At 44.9% G+C, this 12,873-nt stretch overlaps 1 protein-coding gene across 4 annotated transcripts in view; it reads right to left on the bottom strand.

The window, feature by feature from the left end:
• Nucleotides 1-12,873, bottom strand: part of LOC147726003 (uncharacterized) — a 618,497-nt gene that overhangs the window by 541,486 nt on the left and 64,138 nt on the right. For all 4 annotated transcript variants that reach the window (XM_086960125.1, XM_086960124.1, XM_086960123.1 and 1 more), the window contains exons 2-3: nucleotides 5,751-6,618; nucleotides 133-164 (exon numbers count right to left, since the gene is read on the bottom strand). In XM_086960125.1, the coding sequence (XP_086816251.1) occupies nucleotides 133-164; nucleotides 5,751-6,212 (494 nt within the window). In that variant the 5' untranslated portion in view covers nucleotides 6,213-6,618. The remainder of the gene's footprint in view (nucleotides 1-132; nucleotides 165-5,750; nucleotides 6,619-12,873) is intronic.

Raw genomic sequence — 12,873 nt, 5'->3', positions numbered from 1 at the left:
AAAAAGTAAACCATAAAGCACTCTGTCACTACCGACTGCTCACAATTTATTTTCTGAAATTTAAATGAGCCTTTCTTCACTGAGTACAATTATTACAGTCACTAAAACTCATCAACACCTTTATATACTTACTCTTCCACGTGGGCAGCATCTTCTCGATCAGCCTGTAAAATATAGAAAGGATTTAAGTGAAAATGCTGAGACACGCAGGTGGTAAGTAGAAGCTTTTTACACAAAAGGAACTCTCAGAAGTACTTTATTGGTAACATCTGAATAACAATGTATTTGATATATTTGTCACCAACCTACAGATTACTGCTATGGTCCTTGAAGCTTGAAGTGTCCTCATTGGATAACTGAACCCGTCTGGAAGGTTGAATCAACTCGGAGCAACCAATCTAACTTCAACTGAGTCTCAGGGCTCTGATGATTTTATGGCATCAAAGAAATAGAGATGAAAAGCAAAAACATTCCTCTAACTACTACAGGTCTTAACTCTACAATCTCTCTTGGGGCCAAGGGGTGTGGATGGAAGGTGCTATTAGAATGAAGGTAATGGCTTCCAGAGGAAATGACTCAACCCTGCTCTAAAAACATCTCTTCCTTAATGATTTCAACAAAAAACAAGATTAAATCACCAAGCCTACGTTGGAATTTACACTCAGAACAACGGCTTTCTCTCTACGGCTGCCTGATTGCAATAGGCTCCAAAGAGTTTGGCTTTTAATATGGTTGTAACTTCATCTAACGGTGCTACACTGGGGAAACATCTGCCACAACATAGATAGCAAAGACGTTGTTGCTACAAATACAGTTTTTTATACATTACCTTCCGATCCAAGCTTAACTCTTTTTGTGCCTACCCATTGGTAAAAATGACAAGCCACACCAATGGTCCAAAGGAATAAAAAACGTATTTTTCCTCTAAATTTATGGAATGACATTTGGAAGGTATAGCTTTCAACATACATACGCAAAACCAAATGCTAAAAGTAGCCAAGCTAGCAGAATGAAAAGTCGACTTATTAAGTTCAAACAATCAAACATTTAGAATCCCTCTTTTTAGACTGCTTTTCACTAACCTTTCAAACATAAGCCATAAAGAGAGCTGTACCAGCCTCTTATGTAAAGAACAAGGTCTACGATCATACAACCCAAAGTACATCTACACTGTTACTGGCTGACATCAATAGGGTGTTTGATTCACTGAGCTGTACGTTATCTATTTGTCCTCCTACAACGCCTAATTCTTGGGCCCTGTTATATCTCATATATTCACCTGTTATACACTGACCTTACAGCCTCAGTTCGGGTGGCGTGTGCAGTGTCTAGCACCTTTTCTAGTGGCGAGGTACCGGTCAGGGGTGCCCCTGTCCCCATACCTATTTGCATTAGCCATGGAGCCGTTGACTTCGTGGGTTATAATCAACGCGCAGGTCAGAGGTTTCGAGTGGACCAGAGGGCTATTGGACCATATAGCCCTGTACGCGGACGATATTCTCTTTTTTTCTTACTGTGCCGCACTGGACAGGACCAAGGTTACTTCGTATAATGCAGATATTCGGAGAGACATCGGAGCTATACATGAATGCCCGTAAATCAATACGTTGGCCACTGTAGGGGATAACGGATATAGGTGCCGGTCGAAAGATGTGACGATAGTCACAACAGGGTTGAAATACCTAGGGGTATATCTGTCAACATCTCTGTCTATCTCCTGGGAAAAAAATATTATCTCCATCTGGCTACAAGCAGAGATGAAAACATGGGCTCGCGTGCCGCTCTCTACCCTAGCGAGACCAGCCATCTTCAAGATGGTTACGCTTCCCAGTCTCTTGTATCAGCTACAGACTCACCCCTTCTAGATCTCATCCGCCTGGTTCTGTCAGATTAACACAGGATTGAATCACTTACTATGGGCTGATCGAACTGCAAGTCGCTCTGAAAACATGCTTTCAATCAACTTACTGCGGGGTTTAGAAACCCCTGATGCCCAATCATACTATACGGTCTCATTTCTTGGTCTTGAATGAATGGTGGTACGGGGATAGACGAGACCCAGCATACATCTTGAAGCAGTGGCTGGTGGGCGATGCATTACCTCATTCTCTTCCACATAAACCAAGGGAACTTCGGCTACTACAGCTGACTACAAGGATGGTGTTTGGGACATGGAAACAATTGCTGCACAGAATGAGTTGGTGGAGGTCACCTGATGGGAGAGACATCCCTGAGGCAAAGTGTCCACACTGTCTGGATTCACAGGTTGGGACGCTATGGGTATCTCTACTTTGGGAATTGTCATGCATGGTAGCACTCTGAAGTCATTTCAGTACATCCGGAAGGAATTGGACATGCCACAGTCGCAACTCTATAAATATGTGCAATTCCGTCACGCACTGACTCCGTATATTACACAGAGCCCCCACCAGAGGTCAACCCGGGAGAGGCAAAGGTTTTAATGGGAGACCTGGGGAAGCATAAAATATCAATATATCAATCCCTAGTGACAAATATTCCCACCACATTAGATACACTCTAGGATACATGGCAGGCAGACCTAGGTCTCCTAGATAACGACGATTGGATGGAGGCTCTGGTGCACCCACGAGGGTCCGCAATAGCTTCCAGACTAAAGCAGATTCAATTCAAATATCTACATCAAGCTTATTTTACTAGGCACAGGCTGTGAAGGGCGGGACTGATACCTTCCCGTCTGCCTGCGCTGTGGCAGTGCCAAGGGCACATTAATTCATATAATCTGGCAATGCACTGAACTTCTCAAATTCTGGAGGTGAGTCACAACCTGTCTTTCAGCGATATTGGGGTGGGACATACCCATGTGACCAAAGCTCGCAGGACTACAAATTACAGAAGTGATAGGTGGCAATAGCTATAAACGTCATCTTTTATTCCTAGGTTCTACCAAGCCGAAAAGAGATATAGCTAAAGCATGGAAAGCTCAGTCCCCACCCAAGGTGAGAGTCTGGAAAGCAGGACTAAAATTCTACATGGGCCAGGAGCAACCCATATTGAAAGCTAGGGACTGCCCACAAAAACCGCCTATAATTTGAAAAAGATGGGTGGACTACAGAGGTCTATATATTGAGCCCCCACCCTGAGGATAGTGGGCACCGAGATATCGAAATGAATAGGAACTGGGAGATGACAAACTGTATACCGGGCACAGTCAAACGCAAAGGGGTTAATGGGGAATAGTCTATAAAAATATACAATGGACAAGGCACAATACGGTGAACAGTTGCGAGCTAGCATATTCTAAGCTCACTAGGTTTGTGTTTTTTCTTCATAAACTTTATATTGATATAATGGATGTCGGCAGATCTGATGTCACAATGATCAATGTTTCCTATCGAAAATATCCTGTACGAAATCAAGTGACCCCATTGCGTACAATAAAATTTGTTTTGGAATAACAAACTCAATACAATCTTGTTCACAATCATGTTTGGAGGTGTGGTGGTTCCCATGGTTGCCCGATAATGCTTTAGGCAAGTTGACCAGAAAAGCCATAAGTAAGGCAACAAAAGCACTTTGGGTCTGTCTCTACAATGAACCAAGCCAATATTACTGACCATACAAAAATCTAATCTTTAAAATGGTTTGCCGTTCATCAACTCATCTGCCGTTCTGAGCACTTATTGTTTAAGTAGCCGCTGAGTAAGAAGTAATAATTATGGCCGTCAACATCAAAGGGCCTGGTATTTCCTCAGTGTGAACACTTTCAGGGTCTGACCATTGTCATGAAATGTACCCATCCATCTCTGTATGCAGATGAGATGATGTATCTTTGAGGGAGTGATTCTGACCTTTTTGTCAGATTGTTCACAATCATGTTTGGACCTGCTCAGAACTTGGTCAATTGGGACAACTCATGCATCTATACCCTGTGGAGAGAGGCCCCTGAGCGCAGTCCTGTCCCCTCGGCACCAACATTACGTGGGAACGAGATACGGTGAAGTATCTTGGAATGGTGGTGTACCACTCTGCAAACTTACTGTAGGAGAGAAACTACAGGCATTTACGGACCTGCTTGCGTCGCTCTGTTAACTTCTGGGCGATGCTGCCTCTTTCGGTCAACGGTCAAGTAGCTTTATCCAAGATAATTATGCTACCCTGCTTACTTTGTCTTTTTGCGGTACTCCAGTTGGAGCAGCCACAAAAATTCCTTCGGGAACTTGGTCTGTTATTTTCGCTTTCTTGGGGTGCATCCCGTTACTGGGTTGCACTTTGGAAACTGCGTTTAGCACTGGCTGAGGGGACATTACTTTGAACTGCATTACTAAAGGGCACAGCTCAGTGGGTGGCATGCTGGCGAGCCATTCTCTGGGAGGCTATGTGGATTGCGAAGTATGGCTCTCCTTCCAAGGATTGTCGGCTGGGCTTTTTTATTGCATGCCCTCTAGGGTGCGGACTTCGAGCATTTTGATTAGGACCATGCGCTATGTTTGGGCCCGCACTTTACGGCAGACTCATAACCCGCACATCCGGGAGCTACCTCCTGTGGTCAGGTGCTGGATCCGCCCAGGGGCTTGGCCGGGTCTCCCAGAGTGGCTGCCTGTGGGAATGGGACTGCTTCTGGCCACTACATGTCGAACTCTGAAGATGGTTCATTTGCCCCGACACCAGCTGGCTCCAGGTATTAGCACTTTTCTCCCTGATCCGCTGGTTCTACTCTTACCCCTCCCGCCCCACCCTCACCACGGTTGTGAGCGAGGATCATTGAGGTGTGACTGGGTGGACTGGATTATAATTATTGTCTGTAGGTGCTTCTCTTGCAGGATTCCCTACCTCTTCTGTTCAGGGAGAGGCTTTTTACTGCTGGGAATGCAGTCTTTAGTATGCCTGCCCACTGTGCCTTTCTCGTCATTGAACTCTGATTCTAGCTGATAGGTCCCTGCGTTTAGCCTGCTGGTGATAGTGTGTTTTTGTTGTATGCATTGGATCTGTTGTGCTCGGTTATAAAATGTAATACAATGCAATACAAATGTTTACAAAAAAAAGCACTAGACCCAAGTTGTAATTGGGAGCTCTAATGTCAGATGAACGATTTGGGGCCACAGGATGTGTAGACACTGGGGGTAGTGAAGTAGTGTGGCTCACTGGTTAGAGGCGGCAGACCCGAGAGCAGAGGACGGCCCGGGACCAGGGTTCGATTCCCGGCGTGGCAGGTTTCTGGACCAGGGTCAGCGGACTCGATAATTCTCTCGCCTCGGTGCCCATTCTGATCAGCGATCACACTCGGCAACTCTGGGCATTAGCTTGCTTCATCTTCACTAACGGCCCCACCAGACCGCCGGGGATGCCTGGTCTCACCCTGGAGATACCCAATAAGGGACCATCTCACAGGGAAGCCAGGAAGGGTTTCGCAGCGGTCGAAGCGCGGAGATACTCCTCCGGGAGTCGATCCTAGCGCTATATAAACCTGCAATTCATTAATTAATTAATTGCAAAGCTTTGCAGCCTAATTCGATTTATTTAAGCAAACACTAGAATAGTTAACTGAATAATGGACTTCAGCAGTCTTGTAAGTTATTAACAAAGTAAAGTGTGGGCCAAATAAAGGTATCATAGCTATAACTATTACAATGTTTTCCCACTTAGTGAAAAAAAACATTATTATTGCAACATACTTAGAAATACTTTGTCTGGAAAGAAGAAATGCTGATAACAGCATAGCTCACTAATTCACACAAACACAGAAATTGATCTCAATGAAAGATACATACCTTGTGGACATCACAACATACATCTAGAGGGCCTGAATCAACAGAGTTGTTTTTGGACTCTTGGGGGACAAGTGGACTGTTTGGCAATGTGGTAGCAGAGCAAGGTTTGCTGGCTGTCAGGAGAACAGTGGAAGCATTCAGAGGGTTTAAGCTTTCAGTCTTCCTTTTCTTACAGGGCCTTCCAGCAGAGTCAAGGCTGACAACATTATCAAAGCGAGAACTACCAGCATCAGTCTTCCCAGAGTACAAACCAGTACCACAGTTTTGCTTTCCAGAGTGCCTGCTGCACGCACTACCGAGCTCTTCATCGAAGTCAGGTGCCTCACAAGCATAGTTCGAATCCGAATCGGATTCACAACCAGAATCAGCCTTTTCTTTAGATTTGTTTGCAACCACTTGAAGGGCCGACATTTTATTCTCCTTCTTTAAAGAACTACCCTGGCCAAGCACAGTGCCAGGCATTGGGAGAAGTTGCCAGTGCTCAGAGGTGTACTACCAGGATTCAGTAAAGTTTGGCTGCTATCAGAGTTATCCAAGTGTTGAGAGAGAGATCTTTAGTGGCTCTTTGCTGATGCCATGTGTTGAAAAGCAGATGCTAGTACTTTCAATTCCACTGCTTTTTACGAATCAAGCTCTTTGTTAAACTGATTTAATGTGGTGTGCTGTAACAGCTTTAAGGAGTGGATGCCGCTGTTTTTCGCTCCCAGTACTTCCAAATCCAATGCCCTTTACGAATCTGCAGCCGAAAGTCAAGCTCGTTTTTAAACTTCTTTAAGGTGATATCCTGTATCAGCTTTTCAGGAGTGATTACCGCTGATTTTCAATATGCTGCCTTGTTCAGACTTTTTTGCACGCAGCCCACCTTCCACTGTGTATGTAAAGTAAAAAAGAAAACCTTCCATTAATTTTGGAAACACTGCAGCAGTAGTCCACAACAAAAACATACATTGTTCTCAAAGCAATTAGAATCAGGCATTAATCAATGAGAACAGCTAGTATTTTTCAAAATAGGAAAACATTTACCAGTTCAAAAATGTGCACTTTGTCGGTCTTCCAAGCACGAGGATGCCCACAGAAACACATAAAATATGGCGGCAATGGGCAGATTCCAGCAGTCTTCCACTGACAGCGAAGTCCGACATTATAGACACTGAAATTCAAACATTTGATCCGGGGGTGGGGTGTGATGACCTCATGATCGGAACATGGGGGTTGCTTGGGGAGTCATAAACCCTCAGAGGAACAAATGCATTGGGTTTCATTGTTGCAATTGGCTTGTTATAGCGACGGTAATGTATGTGAATACTTGTAGACCAATGGGCCAAACGACCACTGAAAAATTAATAAAATTAGTTCTGAAGAAAAAACATGCACTATGTAAGCAAGTGACAGCATTACCAACTACATATATTTAATAAACACATCTGAATTTAATAGCTCTAAAACAACATTCCTACTGACAAATTTCACTTCTACAGGTTACAAATACAATTCCTATGAATGTAAAGATAATGAATTGTAGTGGGGGTGAGCTTTGCATTATACATGGTGTTAATTTATCATGGCTTATTAGAAGTTTAAACACCATTTTTCCTTTTCTGCTTTGCACACAGCACACAATGGCGCTATTGTTTATAGAAGCATGAGTATTTCACTTCACACTAGAATAACTTGTTTGTACGCACTTCCACACAGTCTCATGAGTTTAGTCTGTACAGTTAGTGCCGCGACGTCAAGGTAGTCTTTGTCTGTTGTTCAGAATGATCAGCGCACGTTCTAGATATAACACACATGCAGCTGCGGCCAGCTCGGATACTGGTGCGTTTAATAATGCACTGTGCAGGCATGATCACACACACTTGGAGCACATTCGCAAGCTGGGAGCTTGTGCAGAACTCTATGTGATCCACTTCTGCTGACACCTGAGGTACGGGGCCATCCATGTAAGCCTATGAGACCTTCTATAGATCTAAAATAATCTACTGGCAAGGGAGGGCGAAATATAGGTATATTTCAGACCAGTTTCCACTTATCATTATAATATTCTTTTATTCCTTTGTATTTTATGGAGTAGTAACTATACTGACAACCTTGTTGCTAATAGTATGTTTACTTGTACTTGCTAAGATGCTGCACCTGAGATCACGGCGTTAGAAATAAATATTTCAAACTTGCATGTGTCTCATTTACTCCATGTTTTGGACTGGTATGAGAGTGTGACGAAAGAGTGTTCTTGTTTTCCACAACTACTGAGGTATCCTAAGTTGCATGTTCTGGGTTGTTTAATCATTGGTATTTTTGCTATAGAACGAAGAGCCAATGAGACACTGATGCTAGTCTGGTAAGGGGATGTTGGGCCCTAAGGTGAGTTTTGGTACACCCTAATTCACTACGGGTGCTCCATGAGAAGTAAATCAAATAAGAAAAAGTTTCTGTCAGCATAATGCACAAAAGTATTAAAATAAATTGGGATTCGTAAACGAAAATCAAACAGTAAAGAGAACAAATGAAATAAATACTAATTTCATGTGCAAGCGTAAATTAATAGAGGAAACCCATGTGCAGATGGGAAAGCAGGTCAGTATATTAAACAAGCATAGGCATTATGCAATAGGTTTCGCTTTTGGGACCTTTTAAGTGTTTAGCCATGCAACAGTTGATGTTGTTGCACAAAGGATATTTTGCTGCACAACTAAATACTTATAAGGTTCCAAAAGTGAGACCTATTTCGTATGCAAATGCTCATTTAGGTATCTTACCACACCTCAATTTAGGAAACCACCAATCTCACTGTAATGTCCTTGAACTGCAATTAAGCACAGTTTGATCAGTGCCCAGTTACTTCCCATCTAGGTTTGCACATTAGAAATACCCACACATACATGAGGTAATATCGCACAAGACACTTTAAAGGAACTTAACTGTTCACCATCAGCTGTGGACTACTGAAATTGGCTATTTAAATCAATCAATCAGAACACTTGTAAAGTGCGCTACTTACCCGTGAGGGTCTCAAGGCGCTGAGGGGAGGGGGAGCCAGGTCTTGAGGAGTCTTCTGAAGGCGAGTAGGTCTTGGGTCTGACGTAGGTGGGTAGGGAGGGTGTTGTAGGTCTTGGCGGCGAGGTAGGAGAAGGATCTGCCGCCGGAGGTTGTTAGTTGGGTGCGGGGGACATCGGCGAGGGCGAGGCTGGCAGAGCGGAGCTGGCGGGTCGGGGTGTAGAAGTTGAGTCTGCTGTTCAGGTAGGCTGGTCCGGCGTTGTGGAGTGCTTTGTGTGCACGGATGAGGAGCTTGAAGGTGATCCTCTTGTCGACGGGGAGCCAGTGTAGGTCTCTCAGGTGGGGGGGTGATGTGGCTGCTGTGGGGGACTTTGACGATCAGTTGGGCGGAGGCGTTTTGGATGTGTTGTAGTCGTCGTAGGTGTTTGGCTGGGAGCCTGCGTAGATTACATTGCCATATTCCAGTCTTCTGCTGACGAGAGCCTGTGTCACCGTTCTTCTTATTTCGGTCGGGATCCACTTGTAGATCCTGCAGAGCATGCGGAGGGTATTTTAGCAGGAGGAAGAGACGGCGTTAACCTGTTTAAACATGGAGAGGGAGGAGTCTAGGATAAATCCTAGGTTACGTGCATGGTCGGTGGGTGTCAGTGCTGTTCTCAGTATGGTCGGCCACCAGGAGTCGTCCCAGGCTGAGGGGGTGGGTCCGAGAAGGAGCACCTCCGTCTTGCCAGAGTTCAGCTTCAGACGGCTGTTCTGCGTTCAGTCGGCGACGGCCTTCATTCCCTCGTGGAGGTTGGTTTTGGCGGTGTGCGGGTCCTTGATGAGGGAGAGGATGAGCTGGGTGTCGTTGGCGTAGGAGATGATGTGGGGTTAATGTTGGCGGGCCACTTGTGCGAGGGGGGCCATGTAGACTTTGAACAGCGTCAGGCTGAGGGATGACCCTGGGGGATGCCGTAGATGTCGGTGGCCTCGGATTGGATGAGCGGGAGGCGGACGCTCTTGGTTCTGGCGGAGGGAAAGGACGTGGTCCAGTCAAGGGCCTTCTCTTGGATTCCGGCTTCTAGGATGCGTGTCTTTAGAGTGCGATGGCAGACCGTGCCGAAGGCGGCTGACAGGTCCAGGAGGATGGGGGCTGATGTTTCGCCATGGTCTAGTTGGCGCTTGATGTCGTCTGTGGTGGCGATGAGGGCTGTCTCGTGCTGTGGTTAAGTCTGAACCCGGACTGGGACGGGTCCAAGATGATGTTGTCTTCTAGGTGGCGGACCAGTTGCATGGTGACTATTTTCTCGATGACCTTCGCCGGGAGCAGGGAGATGGGCGGGAACTTCTTGAGTTCCTTTGGTTTCGCCTTGGGTTTCTTGAGGAGGGTGTTGATTTCGGCGCCTTTCCAGCTTTCTGGGAATGTTGCTGTTTTGAAGGAGATGTTGATGACCTTCTGTAGTTGGGGTGCGATAGCAGCATCTGCTTTGTTGAATACGTGGTGTGGGCAAGGGTCTGACGGAGATCCTGAGTGGATGGAGTTCATGACCTTGCGTGTCTCGTCGCCGTTGACGTTGGACCAGGAGGTCAGGCGGTTGGCGCTGGTGGTGTTCACACATGGGGGTCTGGCATAGTCGGGCCGTCGTGGTGTTGAAGCTGTCATGGATGTCAGATCTTGCGGTGGAAGAAGATGGCTAGTGAGTTGCACAATTCATGTGAGGGCGGTATGGCGTTGGTGCTGGGGTTGGAGAGTTCTTTTACGATGCTGAGAGCTCTTTGCTGTTGTGTGCGTTGTTATCCAGGCGGTCTTTGAACGAGGATCTCTTGGCTATTCTGATGAGGTGGCGATGTCTGCGAGTGGTGTCCTTGTGGGCTGTGCGGTTGTCCTATGTGCGTTCATGGAGCCATATCTTCTCCAGTTTCCGGCAGGCACGTTTGGAGGCTGCAGCTCGTCGGTGAACCAGGTGGATCTCTTGCAGGCGAGGTTGTTGGACGGTTTCTTGAATGGGGAGAGGGTGTTGGCGCAGTCGTCGATCCACTGTCTGAGGTTGCGGGCTGCCTATAACAAACAATGAAGGGAACCTCTATACTGACCTATATTTCTTTACAATTGAGCATTAAAGTCTCTACAAGGTTACAATTATGATGCTGCATAAGAACAAGAGATAATTCATTAAGACATGGAATGTATATTTGATTTCTTTCATTTATTTTATATCTTTTGCATAACAAATTATTTTTTTCTTCATTTTCTAGTGATCATTTTATCAAAGTTACAAAACAGTGACATGGTAACATATGTATATATAATTAAAAAATGCATGGTTGGATCATGTCTAAACACAAACCCCTAAGCAATACACATAAAATAACTTTCACTCATACCTGCATTCATACAAATTCAAACTTTCATACCCATTATTCTAACACTACTGACAATAACACAAAACAGTGAAAAAAAGTGAACAACATGTATCGTGTCCTTCGATAGACTCCTCAGAATATGGCTGGACCCCGTTATCTTATTTCTTCCTTTTTGTTTTGAGGGTTAGCAGTTTTTAGTGCTCCTTTCCTTTCCTTCTCCAGATTTTGATTTCTGATTTAAGCTGAGGGTGTCTGATGCGTACGGCCTACGTACGTTTCGGTGATGTGCTTAGTTTGCTTCACCTTCTTCAGGGCCAACATGTAAATGGACAACAGACAGGTGCATACATACAGTTAAAACCAGGGGGTTTTCATTATCTGTGTCTGCGTTGACACTATTAGGACCCTTTTAGGAAAATAGATTTTATGGACAGTCGTGTCTCTGTGAGGGTAGCTTCCGAAGAGTTTTGGATCCTCCAGATGTATCTGCGGTTAGGATTAAAGGCTATAATGTGAGTTCTCTGGGCCTATGTTATCGGTCATTATTTCTTTGGGACCTATATGCAGAGAAATCTACTCGCATCCGTGGGCGCCTCCGGCCGATGTCACTGCCACTGACCCTATGTGCGTTCATGGAGCCATATCTTCTCCAGTTTCCGGCAGGCACGTTTGGAGGCTGCAGCTCGTCGGTGAACCAGGTGGATCTCTTGCAGGCGAGGTTGTTGGACGGTTTCTTGAATGGGGAGAGGGTGTTGGCGCAGTCGTCGATCCACTGTCTGAGGTTGCGGGCTGCGTCGTCTGGGTTGGTGGGGTCGGTGGGTGGGTTCTGGTTGAGGGTGGTGATCAGCTGGTCTTTGCTAACAATGAGGTAACAATGTGTCTAGATTGTGTAGAAATCTTCCGTTCATGGACAAACATGGGTTTTTGTCAGTAGAATAAAAGAGAAACCTTAAATACATATCTAATTTGGACATGGCGCATCGAATGAGGCATTCTTGGTCTTAAATTAAATTCACAATAAGCAAAAATTCATGTTCACTTGGTAGACTACGGCCTCAAAGCAACCCTTATTTCAACAGGGGACTGAGACTATATAATAATTACAAAGATGTTGCATTGCTTATTCAGGTCATAAGACATAACACGTACATTTAAAATGTACTATTCTGTTCCGTAGAGCTTTCAGAAGGGGAGTGGCTTGGTTGAATAGTTTTGTCAACCCCAGCGTATAATCTGGTCCTCCGCTGCTGCATAATTCCAGAGACCCGGGCATAAGGCAGGGTAATGTTACAATCTTCTTTCAAAGTACTGATCCTAAACCCTTATGGGAACCAACACAATTAGTATGTGCATGGATAACAGAGGGACAGGGAGGCCAAGCGTGAACAGACAGAAGCTTAAAATAAAATAATTAACAAAAAGGAAACTTGCAGAAGTAACATCATAAAACATTATAAAGAAAAACAAATCATGAAGTGAATTTTATTTTGCCATCTTTACGTATGCTGTGGTTACATATGAACATTATGGTTTATTTTTAAGAGGTAAAAAAATATAAAAATTCCAACAATTCTGAGCACAAATGAAATCTTCGTCAACTATCATAAAAACATTTTTTTATCTGGAGACAGGAATTCCCATCCGGATTTAAACAAGTGCAGAAACTGACAAAGTTTCAAAGTAAAAGTGATCGTGCTGGAAGGGTTGCTGGCGGCTGCACGTGTGATGGCGCTGGAAGGGAAGCAAATGGCGGCTGCACGCGTGGTTTCAAAGTGAAATTGAT

This window comes from Lissotriton vulgaris, chromosome 3_1 (assembly GCF_964263255.1).
Source record: "Lissotriton vulgaris chromosome 3_1, aLisVul1.2, whole genome shotgun sequence".
NCBI lineage: Eukaryota > Metazoa > Chordata > Amphibia > Caudata > Salamandridae > Lissotriton > Lissotriton vulgaris.
This window is presented reverse-complemented; position numbering and strand designations above follow the sequence as displayed.